Raw genomic sequence first — 22,790 nt, 5'->3', positions numbered from 1 at the left:
ATATAATATCTCAAATCGCTCTCAAAAATCACCTATTGCTTCATCTATATAGAAAAAACCCTGAAACAAATGCATCAAAATAGAAACAGTGGCCATTTCAGGGTGGTGGGATAAATGATGAATAATTATTTTCCTCTCTACTGTTTCCTAATTTTTAAAATTAGTATTTATCACTTTTAATTTTTAAAGCTTTTTTTTTTTTTTTAATGAGTGTGGGTTTCTTTTTTCTTCTTTTATTTCGAGGGCAGACGGGGCCCCTAGATGAAGCTGGTGAGATGGGATGGCAGGGCAGCGAGCAAGAAGGCAGGCTCATCCTCCAGTCTAAGCTTCCAGTGATGGGGCTGAAATAAGAGGCCCGACCCCAGCCTGGGATGATTCAGCCCCCAAGATATAGATAAGCCTTCTTTTTCTATCTCTCCGTCTCCCTGCCGACACCCCACCTTGTCCTTCATAATCACTCCGCACAGAAAACCTCCACCTCCTCCTTAAAGCCCAGGCCAAAGCACCCTGCACCCCGAGACCCTTGACCCCCTGACCATGCTCCTTGGACACTTGGAACATCATGCTGTGACTCTGTACACACGGCCTCCTTCCCTCCGCCACAAACCCAGCCCAGCACAGGGTCTGTGGCCCAGCACACGGGAATCAGTGGTGCTGGAATGCATGTCTCTCTTCCCGCATCTGATGCTGGAAGGAGCCCCGTGCCCTGAACCCGAAGCTTCTTGCATCCAAGGCCGGAGCTGGAGCAGCCTCCCTCGCTGGTTGCTGGTCTGGTCTCTCCCTGGACGCCATAGGGACAGTGAGGGGTGGGGGTGGCAGGTGCGGGGACTGGTGACTGTCCCAGTGGTTGACCCAACTGTCTGCCTTCCGCAGAAGGAAGGCTCCCCGTCCACCCCAGACCGGCTCTTCAAGATCGTGTTCGTGGGCAACTCCTCCGTGGGGAAGACGTCCTTCTTGGGCCGGTTCTGCGATGGCAGGTTCTCCCCAGGCTCGGCAGCCACTGTGGGTGAGTTTTCTGCCCGAGGCTGGACCCTAGCCCACCTCTGGGAAGGGGTGGCTGTGAGAAGGGGGCCCAAGTAGGGACTTGGAGCCCTGTGGGAAGGGCCATGGGCTGGGCTGGGCTGGTAGGTGAGGACCATGTCTGCCCAGTGCTCCATGACGATGCAACCACAAATGCTTCCTACGTCTGGCTTGAAGGGGACCTGAAGTTAGCAAAGATGGACTGCTGGCCCTTTGTCCCCTTTCTGAGCCCGACTGTCTTGAATCATGCCTTCCCCACTTTCTGTGTGTGTGTGTGTGTGTGTGCATGCACTTGTGTAGATGGGCAGGGCACAGGACAGTGTTCTGGTGGCTTCTTTTACCCGTCAGCTGTCCCCATCCTGCATCCCAGGCCTGCTGGTAACAGCTGGAGTCTATTGTGGATGCTTTTTAAGCTCAGCTACTAGCTGATTAGGTCTTTGTCTGCTCCTGTCACTATCTGGGTAATTCTGTGTTTAGGTGGGCTTCCCGCATGGCTCCATGGTAGAGAATCCACCTGCCAATGCAGGAGATGCATCGGTTCCATCTCTGGGTCAGGAAGACCCTTTGGAATCAGAAATGGCAACCTACTCCAGTATTCTTGCCTGGGAATTCCCATGGACAGAGGAGCCTGTCAGGCTACAGTCAGTCCATGGGGTTGCAATGAGTCAGACACGACTGAGTGACTGAGCGCAAATCTGTATTTAGGTAGAGGCCTTGGCCCCTTCTCCCAGAGTTGCTCCTTGCCTTGCAATATGTGGTAGAACCCAAGGGCATTATTGACCTTTTAGTTCTCCCAAATTCAGTCACTCAAGCAAAAAAATAAATGAATCCATGGAGTGTCTTCTATATGCCACTTAACCTTGCTGATAAGAAAGTGAAGTGAAAAGTGTTAGTTGATCAATGGTGTGTGACTCTGTGACCCCATGGACTGTAGCCCAACAGGCTTCTTGGTCCATGGAATTTTCCATGCAAGAACAATGTTGTATTAGTTTCTGCTGGATGACAAAGTGAATCAGCTGTATGTACACACACAGCCCTTCCTCTTGAGCCACCTCCCACCCCCACCATCCCACCGCTAGGTCATCACGGGGCACCGGACTGAGCTCCCTGTGTTGTAGAGCAGCTTCCCTCTAGCTGTCTGTTTTACACATGGTCGTGTCTATACGTCAAGGCTGCTCTCCCAATTCGTCCCATCCTCCCTTTCCCTTTCTGTGCCCACACGTCTCTTCTGTATTTCTGCCTCTCTATTCCTGCCCCCAAAGTAGGTTCATCAGTACCTGCTTTCTAGATTCCATATATATGTATTAATATATGATATTTGTTTTTCTCTTTCTGATTTACTTCACTCTGTGTGACCGACTCCAGATCCATCCACATCTCTACAAATGACCCAATTTCATTCCTTTTTATGGTGGGGTATAGTCTTTATCCATTCATCTGTCGATGGACATCTAGGTTGCTTCCATGTCCTAGCTATTGTAGAGAGTGCTGTGATGAACATTGGGATACATGTGCCTTTTTGCATTATGGTTTTCTGAGGGTTTATGCCCAGGAGTGGGATTGCCAGATCATATGATAGTTCTATTTTAGCTTTTTAAGGCCCTTCCATACTGTTCTCCACAGTGGCTGCATCAATTTGCATCCCCACCTAATAGTTATCATTTCCATCTGTCTTCCCAACAACCCTGAAAGGCAAGCACTGCTTTCAGCCCAATACATGGACCAGGACTCTGAGGCAGGCCCAGAGAAGTCCAGAGGCTGGTCCTCATTCTCATCAGCTGGTTGGTGCTCACATTGGCCCCCCCATGCACCCTTGCTGTTCCAGCCCACTGTCTCCCTAACAACACAGAGTTGTGTTGGCATAGGCAGGGCAGTCTTCTGAGGTCCAGGGGACATCAAAAATCCTGGACCTTTACCCCAGCTCTGCCACTGGCCAGCCATGTGACTCCAGAGGTATTTCTTCTTTGCTCTGCAGTTTTCCTCACCTGAAAAAAGTGAAAGAGTTGAACGAAGCCACCCAAGATTGCTTCCAAGCCCAGTACTCTGTCCAGGCCACCCTTGACCCCTGTATAAGACCCCTTGGTCTTACAAGCTGGCCCTCGGAGATAAACTTTCCTGCCCCAGAGAACTGCTTTGGGAGACTCCGAGATCTCCTCTAGAATAACCTAAATGTGCTCTTCTTTCCAATTTTCCTCCTATGGATGGGTCTGTCCTGTAGGCTGCAGGCACCCTGTTCTTATGGCTGAGCCTTTTCAGATTCCAAATCTGGGGGCCCCTCTTGCCCCACTTCTGCCCTGTTCCACATGGAGACTCAGAGCCTCCCAAGGGGAAGAATCGGGACTCTGACAAGAAGACACCCAGAAGACTGCTGCGTGTGACTGGAGACAGATGGCTCAGAGTGACCCAGTGTGCCAAGTGTGGTGACCCTGGAAGCGACCTCTATGGAGCTGGACTGGCCCTCCCTGGAGCGTTCTGTGGGGTGACCACAGAACTACCCCCGAGGTCATACCTCGGGCATCAGCCTGTGGGAGCAGAGGGGAGATGCTTCATCCCCCAGGGCAGCCCCCACGCCATGCACATGTTGCCTCTCCTGTTGGAAAAATCAGAGAATCGGGGTCTGCTCACTCCTCCAACCAGTGTCTCTGAGATGGAGAACTCTGGAAAAGAGAATATCAGACTAATTTGCACTTCCCAGGAGGCCAATTATGGAAACACCGACAATTTACGATGGGGAAAAATATCATAGTTTCTAAATCTAGAACACCCTTCCTCTCACTGCGCAAGGGGAGCCCAGAGCATCAGCTGGAATCAGCATCCCTGGCACATGCATCAGGGAGCCAATGTCATGCCAGCTGCCTGGAAGATGCTCCCTTTAAAGATACAGGCAAGGCACTGAGTCCTGGGCTCTGGGGGCTCCAGGAGGCTGAGTCCCATAGGCACAGCAGCCCTGGACCCTCAGCACAGACCTACAGGAACACAGCAGTGCTTGCAAGCCCTCCTCCTTCCCCGAAGAGACTTCCTGATCGCCCAGCCCCTCATAAGCACATGACTCGTCCTTGCCTGTTGGCTTGTGCAGGATCTGGGTTCCACAATGCAGCAGTGTGTGTTGGGGTGCCCTGCCTCCCTGACCATATGTCCCTTCAAAAGCCGGTGCGTGGGTCCTGTAAGTGGCCTGGAAATGTCAAATGATGCTTCCTGTAGAATTCTGGAGCTCGTGTTGTTGAGGAGAAGAGAGGCTGTTGGAGGCAAAGGCTCTGAACCCAGGACTCTGAGTCCAGGGCTCTCCCTGAGGCCTCACCTTGGTTCACAGGCTCCTGCTTTAAACCACGGGCCATGCCCCCAAGGTGTTCCTTCTGAAAGCTTTCCTAGCAGGATGCCCTCTGACCTCTCCTGGGCACCAGTCAGGTTCCATCCATCTCATCTGCACAGAGAAATTCTGATGCGTCCATGACATCACTGGCTCTCCCCGCTCCCAAGCCCATGTGCTCGGACTGACTGCTTAGGAAGGTGAAGGCCGCCCTTCCTGGGGCCCATCACCCAGCTCTGACCCGCACATCCCACCACACACACAATCCACCGAGTGAGGCCCTGGGGTCCAGTCCTCATTCAGGAACCACTTAGGTTGCAATCTGGGGGTCACCTGCGAGTGTTCACTGAACGCTGCAGCAGGATGTAAAGGTCATGGATGCCCAACTTTCCCCATACCCCCATCACACCTCAGTTTACAGATGGGGAAAGCAAAGTCCCCCAAATGGGGTGAAGTCAAGTCCTCAAGGTCACACGGCTGCTTGGAGGCAGGAACACGGGGTCTGGGCTCCTGGAGCGTTGGAACCAGTGCAGGGGTCTCAGAAATCCCTCTAGTCCCATGTCCCTCTGTGAGGCCCTTTCTCCTGGACTGACACCTTCTGTCCTCCCAGCCCCACGCTCCTGTCCAGCTTGTTCGTCTCTTTCCCAGCCTGCGGGTCTGAGGCTGCAGGGAGGGGTGCCCTGTGGGCCAGCAGGGACTCACCAAGCTCCTGGTCCACTGTGCTCCCTGCAAGACAAGCTCCCCACCTCCAGCAGAGCAGTCATCAGTGAGGTCAAGGGACCCAGCCGGCCCTCCGTCACCTGCCTTTCCACCAAACACAGGGCTCATCCTTGGGTCTTCAGGGGCTTCAGACCAGGCCCCACAGGTATCAGCTGCGGTTGGTTTTCTCCTGAGCTGTTATCAGATGGCAGGCAGCTACTCTGTCTCCCAGAGCACCCATGGGGGAAGCCCATGCGCTTGAGCCAAGGAGATACCCTTGGGTCTGATTCCCACCTGTTCTGATGGGAGTGCTGAGCCCTGGACTCTCTGGATGAAATGAAGCTGCTGGGTGCCCCATACCCAGGGTGCTGCTGTGAAGAGAGGAACAAGCCTCAGAACTGGGTTTGCAACTCGGTGAGGCTGCTGACCAGCTTGGGCAAAGAGGGTCTCCTGCTTCTTCAGCCTTCCATGGTGGGGAGGGGGTGGAGATGTGTGCACTTGCGTGTATGGGGGTGTGTGTGTGCAGATAGCAACCCTCATGTGGATGTCACAGGGGAGCTCCATGAGGAGGGAGGGATGTCACGTGGGAACTGGGAATGCCAAGCCTTCTACTTTTGAGACCCATCGCTCTGTTCCTCACCCAGATGTGGGCACCCTCTCTCTGACCTTCTTCTGGGAACCCAGGGTGTCTGCGGTCCTGCTGACATTCTAGAAGCTGACGACCCTCCCATCTCTCCTGCCCTGCCAGCCCCTCACGCCCCTTTGCCTGGACACTATGGCAGGAATGCCTTTTTCTGTCGACTGCCTCTTATCTGCCTGTCCACCTTTCTGTCTCTCTGGCCAGCGGCTGCTACTGTTCCTCCCTGGCCCCTCCAGAGTAAGGACCCAAGAAGCTGGGCCTTTTTGAAGGTGGAGGGGGTTTCTCACTGGTTTCAAGATCTGATGACTTAAGAGGGAAAAGTGTTTTAAACCTGGTTGAACATCTGTGAACATCCTTACAGGATGTGGGATGGAGGAATGTTTGTTATCAAAGAACCACATTTAGGTCCTCAGTCTGAGGTCTGCTCTGGGGCACATGGTGTGTCTCCCTGCCCTGTGGCCTCTCTCTGGGGTCCATGACTCCAGGGGTGGGGGGTGGTCACAGCCTCAGAGGGATAATTGCAAGGGGCTTGATGGCTGGGATTGGAACTTTGCTGGTGGCTTAAATGGTTAAGAATTTGAAGATTCTTAGTGCAGAGGAGCCGGGTTTGATTCTTGGATCAGGAAGATCCCCTGGAGAAGGGAATGGCAATCCACTCCAGTATTTTTGCCTGGAGAATCCCACAGACAGAGGAGCCTGGCGGGCTGTAGTCCATGGGGTCGCAAAGAGTTGGACACAACTGAATGACTAACACTTTCACTGGTGGCTGGGATTAGGAACTCTGGACCCAACTCTAGGGGGAAATGTTGCCTCTGATTCCCTCCCCAGCCCCTCTAATTCTCTCTGCCCCACCCACTGCCAAGCCCTCCCCTCTTCCTACTTCCCCCCCTTCACCTATCTTTGCATCACCTATGGGAGTCTGAACATGTGATCCATTCCCCCCAAGGATATCTGAATTTTATTATAGACATTTTGAAAAGGATTGCAGGGGGAAAGAAGGAAAGGAGGAAGGGAGGGGGGAGGGAGGAATCTGAGGACAGTCTTTCTGTCTCCTCATCTTGACCATGAGGGAATCAATTCATGAAGGATAATTTTTCACCTTAGTAGATTGCTTTTCCATATGTGAACTCATCTGATCCCTAAAGAGGGACACTGCAGCGAGGGGCCTGCGGTTCAGAGAGGTTCAGTGGTTGGATCGAGGTCCCACAGCTGGTCAGTGGCTGAGACAGGACCAGAGCCCAGGTCCCCGGGCTCGGCGTCCAGGGCTCTGTCCACGCCCACATCACGGGTCAGGAGCTGCAGAGGGGAGGGCCGTCCCTGGGGCTGCCGGGTGGGGGCGTGGCTTCTGGATTGGGCGTGATGCTCGGCTCCACCCACAGGCATCGATTACCGCGTGAAGACGGTGTGTGTGGACGGCTCGCGGGTGGCCGTGCAGCTGTGGGACACGGCGGGGCAGGAGAGGTGAGGAGCACCCCCCCACACACACCCCCCGGGGTAACCCCGCCTGCCCTCTCCCCGCGGGGGCGGGGTCTGGCGGCCGAGGAGGCCGCACACCTGACCCGGAGCTTCGCGCAGGTATCGCTGCATCACCCAGCAGTTCTTCCGAAAGGCCGACGGCGTCGTGGTCATGTACGACCTCACGGCCAGACAGTCCTTCCTGGACGTGCGGCAGTGGCTGAGCAGCGTGGAGGTGAGCTGCTGGCCTCCCAGGAGGGCCCTCCTCCTGGGTCCTCTCCAGACACTTGACTCAGACCCCACCTTCTCCCGGAACAAACCGGTTCAGGCGTCCATGCGTCTGTCCACCCAAGTGCCCAGCACCAGGATGGTTACTGGGGACCCATAGGTGAACCGGAGAGGTGTGATCAGACTCTGCCCTCCTGGGGAGGGGATGTGTGGGAGAGGAACCCAGGAAAAATATAGATGAAGCCAATAATGGTGTCCCTGAGACTGTGAAAAGTGGGATTAGGAGCTGGGGAGGGAGTGCCAAGTGTCGAGGGTGCACGGTTTTCCAGAATGTTTAAATAGAGTCACCAGGGCCTCTTCCCACCGCCTGCGTTTTCCCAGCTCCAGCAGGGGTTGGGTCTGCTCAGTGTTTGGGGGCCTCATCACAGCTCTTCACCCAAAGGGAGGCTGATCTGCAATGTGAGGGTCCCAGGCTGTCCCCAAAGACACCCTGGGGCCGGGCCCTCGAGAGATGGGACTCCTCTTTGAATTCTGGATTCTCTCTAAGACTCTGCTTTTCCGCGTTGTCCTTGCAACAGGCTGCTCTGTGGGCCCTTTGTACTCCCGACCACATCGAGCTCTCCTCCACCACCTGAATGAGACGTCCCGAGGCCAAGTGCCGAGCCACTTATTCTCTTCTACAGCCCTGCCCGCCCCAGTCCTCTCGCATACAGACAAATAGGCCCCAGTCCTCTCGCCAGCAGGACCCATGCTTTGTTTATTTGTTCCGAACTCTAACAGGCACTATTCTGGGGCCTGGGGACTCCAGGAGCGGATCAAAGGGCCAGTTGGCCTCTCTTCGCGGAGCTCGTGCTCAACCCTCTCTTCAAGCCCACAGGCCTTGCTCGGCTCCTCACCTGCTCATCAGGCTGTCCGCTGCTGTCCAGGAGGGAGCTGCCAGCCCCAGCCCCTGCCATCCTCCACGCATCTTTACCTTTGTGACCAGGGCTTGTCGGAGGCTCCTCTGTGCTCAGCAGATGTTGGACACAAGTGTGGAGGTTGCGTCTCCGTGCAGGCAGGATACTGGGGTTGTTCATTTCGTTACGTCTCAGCCCTGAGACCCATACTGCCTGGAACCCAAAATCTGTTCCTCTTGGAGTTTGGACTTGGATGGGCCACTGCTTTCTCTCCTGTTCCTCCGCAGCCTTGGCGTCACCGAGGAAAATGAGGAACGGGGATGGAACTGAGATTCCAGGGTTTCTCAGAAGTTTGCATGATACAAATTATTTTTCAAAATGATTGCATCTAAAACACAATAGAGAAAATGTATGTTTTGAAGTATAGCTAGTGGCCCTACACGAGCTGATGGAAGAGGCAGATGGTGGGGTGATACGGAAGTGCATCCTTTTTAAGCTTTGTGATTTACGACCTGAGTTTTGATGGCACCAGCAGATTTTCTCTTCCTCACAGAGGTAAAACACCAGGAGAGACTTTAGGGCTTACTTAACCTGGTGGTTTTCAAACTTTCCTCCTTGAAGCCCCAGAAGCAGGCTGACCTTTCCCATGGCCAGAGATGGTCAGCGAAGGGTGGTGGTCATACGTCTGGACCCCCTACCCCCACCTCAGAGCCCTTCTATATTGTTAGAATTTTTTCTTTTGATTGCTTTATTTATTTTTATTTTAGTTTTTGGCTGTGCTACACAGCATGAGGGATCTTAGTTCCCCGGACAGGGGTTGAACCTGTGTCTCCTGCATTCGAAATTCAGTCTGAACCACTGGACTGCCAGGGAATTCCCCGTCTTTCAGTTTTGTGCGTTGGAGTCTTGACTATGATTTTGTTAGGCAAGAGGGTTTCCCTTTGAAAACCACAGATGTAGTGCAGCCATCTGGTTCTCAAATGAAGCAATTGAGGTCAGGACCTCTTCAAGGTCACCTGTTCTTTCCCCAGCCACAGATGTTTAATTGCACCCCATATCAAAATTTTGATAAACACACAGTGGGGTTTCGGCACACACCAAACTGGAGGATGTGGAGCTTTCAGATTCCCAGCAGGGGGCTGACTGTATTACACCTTTTTGAGTAAGGGACTTGGGCATCCGTGGGTTTTGGTACCCTCAGAGGTGCTGGCACCTTGTAGATACAGAGCGATGACTGTAGACTAGTTCTGGGAAGAGGCAAAGCACATAGTCTGGGATTAGCAAGGATGGATGGAGACAAATTTACAGAATTGTGCTCTCTGCATTAGTAGGACCTGGGATTTCTAAGGCCCCTGTTTTGCAGAGAGCCTGGGATCTAGCTAGGAAGTGGCACATCAGATTGAATTTGAAGGTAAAGAAATGCCAGAGGGTCTGATGCTGGGAAAGATGGACTACAAAAGGAGAAGGAGGCAACAGGGGATGAGACAGTTAGATAGCATCACCAACTCAATGGACATGAATCTGAGCGAACTCCAGGAGATAGTGAAGGACAGAGGAGTCTGGCCTGCTGCTGCAGAGAGTCAGATACGACTTAGCGACTGAGCGACAACATCATCGCAGCTTGAAGGCTGAGTTCAGTCATTTCACACAAAGCTGGGTGGAGCACTGTGTGATTAGCCTGTTCCTGCCTGGGGTAGGGCTGGATAGCATCACCTGCGTGCACCCCAACAGAGCCCCCCATGGAAGCAAAGCTGAGATGGCAGATCCATCTGTGGCTAACTCAGAATTACCCATGTGTGGACAGGGCTTCTCTGTGTAATTTGTGGTTTGCATTCTCCTGCTTTAAGCTTTGAGCAGAAGGTACAGGTAAACTTGAAAAGATGATTCCAAACCTGAATGAATGTGAAGATTACTTATGGAGCTTTCAACCAAAACAGACACCAGAGCCTTCTCTCCCAAAGAGAATAATCCAGAACCTGGAAATCTGAACAACAACAAAAGCAAAGGTTCCCCAGGTAGTTTTGATCCTCAGCCACCATGGTTTCCAGCCTAAACCAGTGGCTTCTCAAACTCTAATATGCATAAGTAGTCTCCTGGAGACAGGGTTAAAATACAGATCCTGGGTCAGCAGGTGTGGGCTGGGGCCCCAGATTCTGCATTTCTAGCAGCTTCTAACGAGTCAATGCTGCTGGGCCAGGGACCCCACTTTGAGAAGCAAGATTGTAAATCCTTCTCAAAGACGTTTGTGCTCCTTCAGCAAGAGTTTGAGGGGCGTGACCCGTGTGCTCAGCATGTCCCGGGCACACTGGAGGACCCAGTTTGGTGGCCCTGGATTCCGTGGGCAGGTGGCAGAGACTGTGTCAGGTGGCAGGGGTGGGTTGAGGACGTGGAACGGTGGCATCGTAAATGCAATTGATCTCAAGGTTCTTGAAAAGCTAAGTTGTTCTGCCTTGGCAACCAGCCACCGGAGACGTTAGGTGATGGATGAAAACTTGACACCTACTCGGATCGGAGAGGGACTGAACAGAAGCGGCACTTGGCGCTGGTGGCACGCCTCCAATTTCCATGGCGCTCCGCCAGCCAGCACCCCCTCCTGGAGGAGGCAGGGCGTGGCGGGAGCTTTAATAACAGCCTTTAGGTTCGGAAGCCTTGTTATTAAGTGAATGGTGGCCAGCTGTTCCCAGCGCCCCTTCCCCCCTCAACCTGAAAGCTGTACCGGAGGAAAGGGCTGAGATTGTACACGGCAAAGCCTGGCTCCTGGACGAGGTCTTCTGGGGTGGGAACAGCTGCTGGGGAGGTGTGGAGTTCCCTGAAAAGGACCTGGTCACCATCTCAACTCAGCCACCGCCTGGCTGTACAACGTGAGCCAGTCACTCAGTGAAGGAGTGGATGGGATGCTCTGGCCCTCACTTTCTACTGGGGCTGGCCCTTGACTCTGGGGCGGGGGGACAGGATGGAGCATACAGATGACTCCAATGATCCTTCCACCCCAGACAGAGCTAAATGCCTTGGGTGAAGAGGAAGGACTTCTGCCCTGCTTTATGAGGTGTCCTGCCCACCCCCCAGGTCCCTTCCATCTTTACCCTGCCTGCAGGCCTCCTGCAAAAGAGGCCAAAGCTGGACCCAGACACACTCTGTGAGGATCCTTCCACTGTCTTACCTTTCCTGTGCACCTATGGGAAATCGCAGCCGTTAGACCTTCCTGCCACCTCAGCGTCCCCAACCCATCTGACCCTCATCTCCGCTGCATGGGACTCCTTTAACCAGTCCAGTCTAGAGGAGAAACTGGACGGGATCTAAGGGCCCTGTTTTTTAGACTGTGAAGCACCCTGGACATCTGAAAACCTTGGGCCTGAATCAGGTCAAGAAAATAGGATTTGGTTCAGGCTTGATGAAAACTCTTGAGTAAGGAGATCACACCAGTCAAACCTAATCAACCCTGAACATTGACTGGAAGGACTGATGCTGAAGCTGAAGCTCCAATACTTTGGCCACCTGATGCGAAGAACCGACTCATTTGTAAAGACCTCAATGCTGGGAAAGATTGAGGACAGAAGGAAAACGGGGTGACAGAGGATGAGATGGTTGGATGGCATCACCAGCTCAATGGATATGAGTTTGAGCAAGCTCTGGGAGATCATGAAGAACAGGGAAACTTGGTGTGCTGCCGTTCACGGGGTCACAAAGAGTCGGACACAACGTAGTGACCAAACAACAAGCCCAATGGGGCTTCCCTGGTGGCTCAGTGGTAAAGAACCCACCTGCCAATGCAGATGTGGGTTCAGTTCCTGGGTGGAGAAAATCCCCTAGAGGAGGGCATAGCAACTCACTCCAGTATTCTTGCCTAGAGAATCCCATGGACAGAGGAGCCTGGCAGGCTACAGTCCCTGGCGCTACAAAGAGTCAGACGTGACTGAACGACTGAAAACAACAATACAAGCCGGATAGGCTGGTACTGCTCCTGAATCCAGATTGCTGGTCCCCAGTGCCCGCAGTCCTGGCATACCAACTTCTTGTTTGGATCTTTCTGTTAGCCCCAGAGCTCTGTCCTGTGAAGCCTGTGCGTCAAGAAAGTAGCATCTGAACCAAGTCATGAGCCAGCAAGACCAGTGAATCTGAGCTGGAATAAAACCATGGAGATTAATGTCACATAGGTTCTTTGCCTTATAGCTGAGAAATCCTGAGATGCAGAGAGAAGTGACTTGTCAGAGGATCTGCCGCTGGTCAGGCAGCACAGCCAGGGCTGGAATCTCAGGTCTCCTCCTGCACTCTGCTCCTTCCTCATCACACGGCCCCGGTTACACCTGCTTCTGAGAAATAGACATTCATCTCTTTCGGCCCTTCCGGCTTCCATCTCAAAGCAGAACAGCTCTGCAGGTCTCCGCTGCCTTCCTGGATGACTGGCTGGCTCTCACTCTGTGATCTTTGTCACCGGTGACAATGTATAGCACTTGGCAAAAAATAGCAGCTTGATTTCCCCTCCCTCCATGTTCCAAGTTGAGCTCGAAGTGCTGGCAGTTTAGAACAAACTACACAAATAAATCTTGTTTTGACTCATCATTTGGGGGGTGGGGTGGATAAATATGGAAACCCCCAAGATATAATTTTGCAGTCATTTTTTTTTTCTTAGCATAACTGCGTACTTTAATGTGTTAAGATTTTTTTTTCCTGCCTCTGGAGAAATACAGCACTCGCCTGGCTAAGTGCTTTTTCTTGCCTCCCGGCAAATAGATATTAACACACATACACACACACACTCTCTCTGTCTCTCACACTCACACACACACACACACACACACACACACACACGCACACACACACACAGAGCTTCCAACCAAATGCAACAGCTGCATGTCCTAAGCTTGCTCCGAGTTGACAGTTCCTGTAAATTAAAGTCAGAGATGGAGAATATTTGAATTTCAACAAGTCTGTCTTCCAAGAAGTTCAAGTTTAGAGAAAAGTAACTGAATGGCGGAAGGTGGAGGAGGCTTCTGAGGCCAGTGGGAGGATCGACTCGATGCCAGCACTGAAGCCCACCTCCCAGCTCAGGGAACAGTGAGGGGAGAGAGGAGGGAGCTGGACAGGTCCCATGAGAGCCGCAGCAGAGCTGGACAGGGCCTGGAGGGGCTGCCCAGAGACTGCGCCCGGCCGGCCACTCCTTCCCTCCAGCCTGGGCTGCCCTCGTGACTGTTTGAAAGTGAAAGTTCAGTTGTGCTCAGTTGCGTCCAACTCTTTGCCACCCTGTGGACCCACCAGGCTCCTCTGTCCACAGAATTCACCAGGCAACAATACTGGAGTGGGTTGCCATGCCCTCCTGCAGGGGATCTTCCCAACTCAGGGACTGAACCTGGGTCTCCTGTGTTGCAGGCAGATTCTTTATCATCTGAGCTGCTAGGGAAGCCGCATGTGGCCTTACCAACATCTATAGAAACGTCCACAGACATTGAGTGGCGGCAGACTTAGGCACCAAAAGGAGGTGCTCCTCGGACTTTCGAAAGGAAGTGTCACTTCATCTGGTGGGTCATTAAGAGCATCTTTGTTCAAGCAGTGGACAGACAGGCTGACAGCTAGTTAGGTAGGTGAATGACATGAAGTGTAGGCAGAGGGCTCAAGTGTTGAGGTTCAAGTCAGAGAGGACCTGAGACCCCAGCCTAGCCCCGGCCCCTCCCATGTTGGGAGATGGATCTAGGGCGGGGTGAGGATACCTGGCTGCCCATGATGGGTAGCATGTGCCGCGGCCTTACGTATGTTCTGACCTTTTTTTTTTTTTTTTTTGCTGCATCTTTGGAGATGGGCCTAGTTCTCCTACATCACAGGGCCCACGGAGGAGATGTGAGGGGCCAGAGAGTTTGTATAGGAGGAGGACACTGCAAAGAGCAGAAACCACCGCTCCCGCTGGGGCCTGGGCTTTTTTTTTTTCCTGGTCTTTCTAAATTCTTTCATCTTTATTTTTATTTTTTAGCCAGGAATCGTTTTTGGAAAGAAGGCCACCTCTCCTGTTTTCAGGGGCAGCTCTGCTGCTCATGGTACAGGTGCTAGGCTGCCTGTTCCCACCTCATCCCATTTGGTCATTCACGACCCAGGGAGAAAAACCAGCCATTTCCCGTAACAATATCAGACTCCAGGCTAGAATCCCAACCTGAGATTCAAGTCTGATGCTCTTATTTTCAGAGTTTCCACATCAAGAAATCCCACCAGCCTAAGTCATTCCTCATACATCCATCTACAAATATGTCTCACATGTGCTCCAAACAGCACGTCTTTCGGCTCATTTTCCTACTTCTTCCTCTTTTGGTCCTTTTCTGTGAAAAACTGTTTGCACGAGTTTCTGTGGCACAAAACAGGTGAGCCTGTGGGGGCTCCCTGGTCCCCGAAGTCTGGTTAAGAGGGAGTCTCGTGGACCGTGCATGCAGCCATGAGGATTTCTTACTCGCAGATAACTAGAATATGGCGGAGTCCACCCAGCACATCCACCACCATGTGCATAAGTCAATCTACTTCTGATGTCTCAGAAGACACTGTAAGATCTAGGAGTGCCTTGAGTCATCATCCCAAAGGTTCATTACCGTCTCACCATGGATATGCAGAAATACTGCCTTTAGAAAGTTCTGGTTAATGAGACAGTAGATAGCAGAGGGGCTTCTCAGCTGGCTCAGTGGTAAAGAACCTGCCTGCCAATGCAGGAGACCTGGGTTTGGTCCCTGGGTTGGGAAGCTCCCCTGGAGAAAGAAATGGCAGGCCATTCCAGTATTCTTGCTTGGAGAACCCCATGGACAGAGGGAGGACCCTGGAGGGCTACAGTCCATGGGGTCACAAAGAGTGGGATACAACTTTGCTCTTGAATAGCAACAAAGTAGCAGAGGTCGTTGGAGATAAGAACTTAGAGCCGAGGATTTGAGAAAGGTGATCCATATACTAAAGGATGGGTCTTCATAACACTGACTTTACTGGATATTATTTTGGATTCTCTGAGCTCTAACGTTCTCATTTAATCAATGAGAGTTTTTTCACTACTGAACTGCAATGAAAAGGAATGTGTAGACGGAGGAACCAGGAAGACTTCATTTCAAATGTGATGACGTTTAAACTCAAACGGATGTCCTGTTGGAGGGATCGTGGACGTTTGCTTGACAGGGTCTAGGGTAAGACAGCTGAACTGTTGGTGACCCTGTAACTGCTGGCTGACTTCCGGAATCCCACGGCCCTCTCTGCTTAGTGAAACACAGAGCTGCAGTGAATAACTAGTTGTTACCAAATTATGATTAAAAGCTCAAATTAAATATCTCACAAAACAAAAATAACAACCTGAGTGAATGTGAACCTTACCACATTGACTCAATCTCTGCGTGTCTTGGGTCCTTGGGGTGCAGGAACTCTTGGGTGCAGGAACCTGGGGTGTAAGAACCCTGGGGAGCAAGGACCTTGGAGTGCAGGGGTCCCAGGGTGCAGGGACCTGGGGTGCAAAGAGCTTGGGAGTGTGGGGAGCCGGGGATGCAGGGACCCTGGAGTGCAGGGATCCTGGGGTGCAAGTCCCCAGCTGATACATCACAGCAGCTGGAGGAGTAAGTAGGGTTGAGCCCTCAAATTAACCTGTTCTTCTGGCCCGTGATCTGTGGGTGCTTCAGGCCCCATTCTTCCTGACTGGGGCTTCTTCAGAGCCAGGGCATCCAGGACAGGGATCCCCGTGGGGTGACCTCCAGGGAAGCACACGACAACCGTGTATCGGGCACTGTGGGCCCAGGACCATGAATCGGACCCGGACCCATCCTTTGAGGATCGATGTGCCAAGTTCAAGGTCCCCAGAGGTGCCACTGCTGGTGGCATAGCCCCTGGACCACCTCCTAAGCCCATCACAGTAACTCCTTTTCATTCGGCCATGTCAACCAAATCTGGTCACCTGGGAATACCCGTGGGGGCTGTGTACAGACCCTTATTTTATCATCATCAACTGTGCCCTCGTTCTGCTCCATCTAGGACCCGACGAGCAGGCCGGAGGGGGGCTTCCTGCACAGAGGACTGGGAAGCACCAGAGGCAGCCTCAGGCACTCACAGAAGCCCAGCAAACTGAGGCTCTGAGAGACCAAGGTCCCCTCTCCACTTTGGGGTGACTGCCTTATCACCCGACCTCTGTGGCAGCAGAGAGTTCGCAAGCCAGTCTGAGTCTTTGCAGCCAATGTTTTCACCTGCCCTTCCAGGTTCTCCTTAAGAATGTATATCTCAGTTGGGGATTATCTTTTCCACAGGAAGCTGTGGGAGACCGCATTCCTGTTCTTCTGCTGGGCAACAAAATTGACAACGAGACAGAGCGAGAAGTGCCGCGGGGCCTGGGAGAGCAGCTGGCCAAGGTGAGGGGCAAGCATCCTGTCTCTCTGGACGGAGAGGGACCCCGAGGGGTGTCGGGCATGTGCCCCAGAGCCGGGCTGGGATCCTTCTTGGGGAGGCCCCTGGGAAGGAAGCAAGCGGGCCGGATTGTGTCCTGGCATCGGGGCGGGGGTGGGGAGGGGGCAGTCCAGCTGCTGTGTACATGGAACTTTGTGCAGAGAGCCAAGGTTGCAAGACAGACTTGCCTCGGGTGTGGGGAATTTCCCAAATTCTCTTTCTTGGAACTGAGAATTATGAATCCTCAGAGGCCGCGGCTGCGCACGCACTTAGTCGTGTCAGACTCTTGTGACCCCTTGTACTGTAGCTGCCAGGCTCCTCTGTCCATGGGATTCTCCAGGCAAGAACACTGGAATGAGTTGCCATTTCCTCCTCCAGGGGAGCTTCCTGACCCAGGGATTGAACCCCAGTCTGCCTGCATCTCCCGAATCCGCCTGTGATGCGGGAGACACAGGCAGATTCTTTATCTGCAAAGCCATTGGGGAAGCCCAAACCCTCCGCTAGGAGGAGATTCCTTATTTCAGCCCCCCAGCTGATCCTTGAGTCCCATCCATCTGTGTTTCTTGACTTGCTCACCTTCACAGATGACGCGCTCACTTCCTGCCAGACAGTGTGCTCTTCCTTGGAGTATGTTCTTCCTATTAGAGCATCCCTCCTTCCCACCAAGACTGAGCCTCCAAGCTGCAGACTCCAGACAAACTTAAGGCAGGCCCTGCAAAGTCGACCATTAAAATAAGCACCAGCACCCTCACCCAAGCAGAGAACCAGTGTGGCTTGAAGGAAATCAGGCAGCAACACAAACCACACTCGCTCTTGGTGGCCTGCTTTCCCTCCCTTGGTGGCAGATTCTGGGAACTGTGTGTCTGTGGAGCTATTGCTCTGCAGCCCCAGGATTCCATGTGTTGGTGGGCTTGCTCGAGAAAGGCACTTATGGCCTCTGGGGCTGGGCAGGCAGGCACAGGGGTGAGATTCACGGGAGGAGGAGGAGGAAGGTCCCGCAGCTGTGTGGTCAGCGGGCAGCTGCATGTCCCTGGGCCACATCCACAATTCCCAGTCCAAAGAGCTCCAAACACAAAGGTTTTTTTGTATTTCATTTGTCAGAAGAACCTGACCAGGACTGCAATTGGGGCTTTTTTTGGTTTTTGTTTACTTCACTTCAAATGAATATTCAAATGTTTCACTGAAGAAATATTAATATATTTGATTATAGGGTGCTGTTGTATATCCACAGAGGCTATTATGTAATATATACTATGGACAAGTATTATCTTTCTTGTCCTTATTTCTTGGCTTTCCTAGTGGCTCAGATGGTAAAGAATCTGTCTGCAGTGCGGGAGACCCAGGTTTCATCCATGGGTCTGAGAGATCCCCTGGAGAAAAGAATGGCAACTCACTGCAATATTCATGCCTGGAGAATGCCGTGGACAGAGGTTACAGTCCATGGGGTCACAAACAGTTGGGTGTGACTGAGTGACTAACACTATTATCTTTCTAAAAGTTAAAAATTCTGGACTCCAAAATACACCTGGATCCAAGGATTTTGATTAAGGAACTGCAGATCTGTATTTTTATCATTCCATTTTATTTTTCTTTCTTTCTGTAAGTGAAAAAAAGAGAAGGCTCAGAGAAGTTAAGTGATCTGTTCAGTTATCACCCATCCTCAGTGGTGGGGTCTGGGCTTGAAGCTAAGGGGCGATTCATGTCTTCCAGTTCTAGGTCTATGTGTTCCCCCGCCCCCACCATGGAGCCTTCATCCTTCCATGGACTGAAGGGGAGTCAGGACAGAGGTGTGCAGGGGCCAGACCTGGTGAGGGCAGAGGACGAGCTGGGCCAGCATTCTTGGGGCCTTCTGACCTGTGGCTGTGGATGCATTTGCACCCAGCTGCCTGTCCCCCAGGCTGCAGCCTTCCGGGCTCCTGCCAGATGCCATTAGCGTTGTCATTTACAAAGCAGGAAGCCTGTTAATGGGAGTGGTAAACGGAATAGGATGAGGCTTGGCCAAGCCCCCTGTCCCCACATTTACAGTCCACCCTCCACCTGGTGAAGCGATGGACAGTTGTCCTGTGGCCCCAGGGCCAACAGCACAGGCAGCCAGAGTGTCCGTTAACTGATATGTGAATTATTAATAACTGTGCCCATGTGCCAGGGAAAACGAGCTGCTGGGAGCCCGGTGGAGACCTGAACAGGCTCACCCACCATTTGTACCCTCTTGAGCCTCAGTTTCCCTGCCTGTAAAGCAGAAAGGATGCCGCCCAGCCTGGCCTCTGTCTGAGTCTTGGCCTGCATCACAGGCTGGTGTGAGAAGAAAAAGAAGCCCGTACCGTACACCCCAGACAGCAATTCCAGAAAGTGCGAAGCACTAAGGCAGCAGTGTACGTTGTGTTGTTTTATAGTTCTTATGGCTCCCCTGGGAGATGGTTCCGGAACATGCATCCGTCAGGGAGCCCGAGGGACAGAACTCAGGCTGGGACAGAGTGGGGAGGGCGCACGAGGACGTGAAGGTGTGGCGGGTGTAGACGGGCATTCTCTCCTCACCCAAGGCTCCCTCCGTCCCCCCACCCCCACAATTCTCCTTCACGCCTTTGTCCTCTGATTCCAGGAACACAACCTGATCTTCTATGAATGCAGCGCCTATTCCGGTCACAACGCGGAAGAGTCTGTGCTCCATCTGGCCAGGTAATGAGATGCTACTCAGCTGGTCCTTCTGTCTGCCTAAACCCCCTCTGTCTGTCTGAGCCATCTGGATAGAGGGACTGGAGCCTTAGGCCTTTGTGTGGGCCCCCAGGGTCAGGGACAGACCTCTGAAACACAATGACAAAAAGAGAGCCTCCTTGCCTGTCACCCGCCCCCCGCCCCCCCACTGCAGTCTTTATCTTCTGAGTCTAAAAGGCTGCTTGCCTGCCCTTTCCCAGAGATCCTCTTTTTAAATGCAAATGCTTTGGGAAAGGTCAGATCAGAGGCCCCTCAATGCTGCCTAATGTTTTAGCAAGGATTAGTTGGCAGCCAGCTGGTTTATACTGTGGACTCCTGTTGGAGGGGGAGGGGAGCCAAGGAGAGGAGCTGTGATGGGGGACACAGAGGTACCCTAGAAGACAGCGCTCAAAGGACTGGTGCTATAAGCCTCTACCTACACTAAGGTTAAGGAAACAGGACCACACAGGCCCCAGTCTCAATCCTCGGGCATTCACTCATTCATCTATCTAGGCGTCCATCCCTTTATCCCTCACTCATCCCTCCATCCATCCATCCATCTGTCCATCCACCCACCCATCCATCCCTCCATCCCTCCCTACCTCCCTCCATCCCTCCATCCATCCACCCACCCATCCATCCACCCATCCATCTATCCACCCACCCATCCATCCATCCATCCATCCATCCCTCCCTCCCTCCCTCCCTCCCTCCATCCATCCACCCACCCATCCATCCGCCCATCCATCTATCCACCCACCCATCCATCCCTCCCTCCATCCATCCACCCACCCATTCACCCATCCATCCATCCATCCATCCACCCACCCGTCCATCCATCTATCCACCCACCCATCCATCCATCCATCCATCCATCCATCCCTCCCTCCCTCCCTCCCTCCATCCATCCACCCACCCATCCATCTGTCCATCCATCTATCCATCTATCCCTCCCTCCCTCCCTCCCTCCCTCCCTCCACCCATTCACCCATCCATCCACCCATCCATCCATCCATCCATCCATCCATCCATCCATCTCTTCATCCCTCCATCCATCCATCCATTTGTCCATCCACCCATCCCCATCCATCAACCCACGCAGCAGATACTGATTAGTGCTTATGTCATGCTGAGCATTCATTCTGGAGCATCTAAAAGATATTTTATTTTTTTAATAATTGAGAGCACAGAACAACTTATTCGATGCACTGGAGACGTTGTGGAGTTATGGAAGACCTAGGGATTTATGGGGAAAACTCTAGTGTTTTCTCTGCCACTGAGTCCCAGGGCAAGTCGCCCTGCCTCCCAGGGTTTTGCCTCAAACATGGGATCATCCATCCTACCTTCTCTGCTCTTACATTGTGAAAATCGGTAGAGGTGCTTCTGGTGAAAGTTCTTGGAGAGTATAAAGCAGGGATAAGATCCCTGACACTATTTTTGATCCTTCACCTCTCATAGTTAATCTGGAGCTCTGGCCACATGGGAAGCCTCTGCATAAAGTTAATAACCAATAATTATAGTGTTTGAACCTCTGCTGGGTGCTGGGTACCATGATAAGCTTCAGAGACACAGAGACAGCGGATACAATCTCTATCATCAGCATCTCACTCTCTGCTGAGAAGCAGTGATGGGACTGTAATAGAGGACAGACCCAAGTGCTACCACGGCACTTACATTATCCAGAGCATCAGGGGAGGCTGACTGGAGGAGGTGTTGTGAAGGATCCATACTGATTACAACTCTAGCTTTACAGATCACAGTTGTGCACCTGTGCTTGCACCAGGGGAGACTTGGAGCACTGTCTCTGATGCTCTTGGGAGGCTGGGTCCATCCCAGCAGCTCCTCTGCTGCTGACCCTCCACCTTCCCCTCCCCCAGGATCCTCAAGGAGCAAGAAGACACGGTGCAGGAGGACACCATTCAGGTTGACCGCCCTGCCAAGAAGAAAGCCTGCTGTGGCTGATACAGGCCTCCCGCCCGGACCTGAGGCCACGGGGCCGCCCTGCCTCCTGCACACAGGCTCCTGCACGAATGCCCCCACCAAGACCCACCGGACCTTTGTCTCCATCGGCAATGATCCCCCCACCACCGTGGAAGGAAAGTGCAACCCCAAGGAGAGCTGCTCTCTGGACGTCTCGGGGTCTTTCCCTCTCTGCTCTGTCTGGACCCAGGTGTTGCTTCCATCCTTCTTTCTCCCCCACCTTGGTTTCCTGGGGGAATGGACAGATGGGCTTTTCCAGAAAAACCACCCTGTGCCTTCTCCACCTCCCTTCTCCCCACCCTGCCCTTAGGAGCCTGGCACTGACGTTGCCATGGCAACTGTGCAGGGCAGACTGGCAGCTTCCTGTAGGTCAAAAGTCACGGGACTGGGCAATGCTGGGCAATCGGTCCAGGCTCGGAGCCTGTTCTCTGAATGCCATGGACACCCTTGGCATGTGCTTCATGGGCCTTGAGGTGCCTACGGGTGCTGAGTCCATCAAACCGAGATACCTGCTTCCTGTTGCACCTTCATCCCCAGGGGACTGCTCCTTCCCCAGCTTCAGGGCCCCTCCTTTCTCAGCAGCCACCCGGCCTTGGTGTTTATCCCCGTGGGTTCTTTGGAGCTGCACCTTACAAAAGCCACAGCCTTCCCCCCCACCGCCCACCTGCTCCCCCGACTCCACAGGGTGGACTGTGGGTGATCAGTGTACACCGGGGGTCAGGGAGTGGGCTGACCAACTGCTTAACTTTGATGAGGAGATGAAAAGAAAACCTGGGCAACAAAACCAGCTGCTGCTAAACAGAGCGCCCATGTCTGAGGGTATCAGGAAGGTACACAGAGCCGTGTAAAAGCCATTTTCTAACTGTTTCTCAAAATAGCTCTTCAAGAATTGTACCTGGTGATTATCAGGGTAGATTGACAGGCAGGCAGGGAGGCCCAACCTTGGGTCTGTAGTTACTGACTTCATTTTATTTTACTTTTCTAGAAGGCTATATTTTTTTCAAGTGTGGCTGTGATGTTGACATGTGGGGGGTTCTGAGCGGTGAGCAGAGGGTAGCTGCCGGCTTCGGCACCCCGTGACAGCCCCTGAACAGGGCACTTGGAGGAAGGACACTGATCTGGGCTGGCGTGTGGTCCGGTCCACTGGCTTCTGAGGTCCCAGCCCTTGGCAGCGCTCCAGCATCGCTGACTAGAATCCCGGACTGGTGAGGGCACTCTCACCCTCACGGGAAGCTTGGAGGCAAAGATCATGAACGTCACTGCCGCTGACCCTTCTAGGGCTAGACCCTGGCCCCACATAGGAAAGTGGGTGAGGTCCACATGCCCTGGGGCATGCAGGAAGGGAGGGGACAGAAAGCGTCCACAAGCCACCAAGATGATTCAAGAAAGCTGCACACAGCCAGCTGGGCGGAGTCGGGGGCAGTCACGGGCCAAGAGCCCCCAAGGGTATGCCTATGCCTCCTGCCCAGACCGGCCAGAGGGTCAGAGACCACAG

At 53.0% G+C, this 22,790-nt stretch overlaps 1 protein-coding gene across 7 annotated transcripts in view; it reads left to right on the top strand.

The window, feature by feature from the left end:
- CRACR2A (calcium release activated channel regulator 2A) overlaps positions 1–22,397 on the top strand; it is a 147,593-nt gene extending 125,196 nt beyond the window's left edge. For 5 of the 7 annotated variants that reach the window (XM_061124712.1, XM_061124711.1, XM_061124715.1 and 2 more), the window contains 6 exons: positions 874–1,006; positions 7,046–7,127; positions 7,242–7,356; positions 16,489–16,590; positions 19,224–19,300; positions 21,193–22,397. In XM_061124712.1, coding sequence (XP_060980695.1) covers positions 874–1,006; positions 7,046–7,127; positions 7,242–7,356; positions 16,489–16,590; positions 19,224–19,300; positions 21,193–21,277 — 594 coding nt within the window. In that variant the 3' untranslated portion in view covers positions 21,278–22,397. Of the gene's footprint in view, positions 1–873; positions 1,007–7,045; positions 7,128–7,241; positions 7,357–7,927; positions 8,667–16,488; positions 16,591–19,223; positions 19,301–21,192 lie in introns of those variants that run through there. The other 2 variants (XM_061124714.1, XR_009689736.1) reach the window with 2 other exon arrangements.
- The last annotated feature ends 393 nt before the right edge of the window (positions 22,398–22,790 follow it).

The sequence above is a fragment of the Dama dama genome, chromosome 22 (assembly GCF_033118175.1).
Source record: "Dama dama isolate Ldn47 chromosome 22, ASM3311817v1, whole genome shotgun sequence".
Lineage (NCBI taxonomy): Eukaryota > Metazoa > Chordata > Mammalia > Artiodactyla > Cervidae > Dama > Dama dama.
The sequence above is the reverse complement of the archived record's forward strand: the minus strand, read 5'-3'. Positions and strand labels throughout refer to the sequence as shown.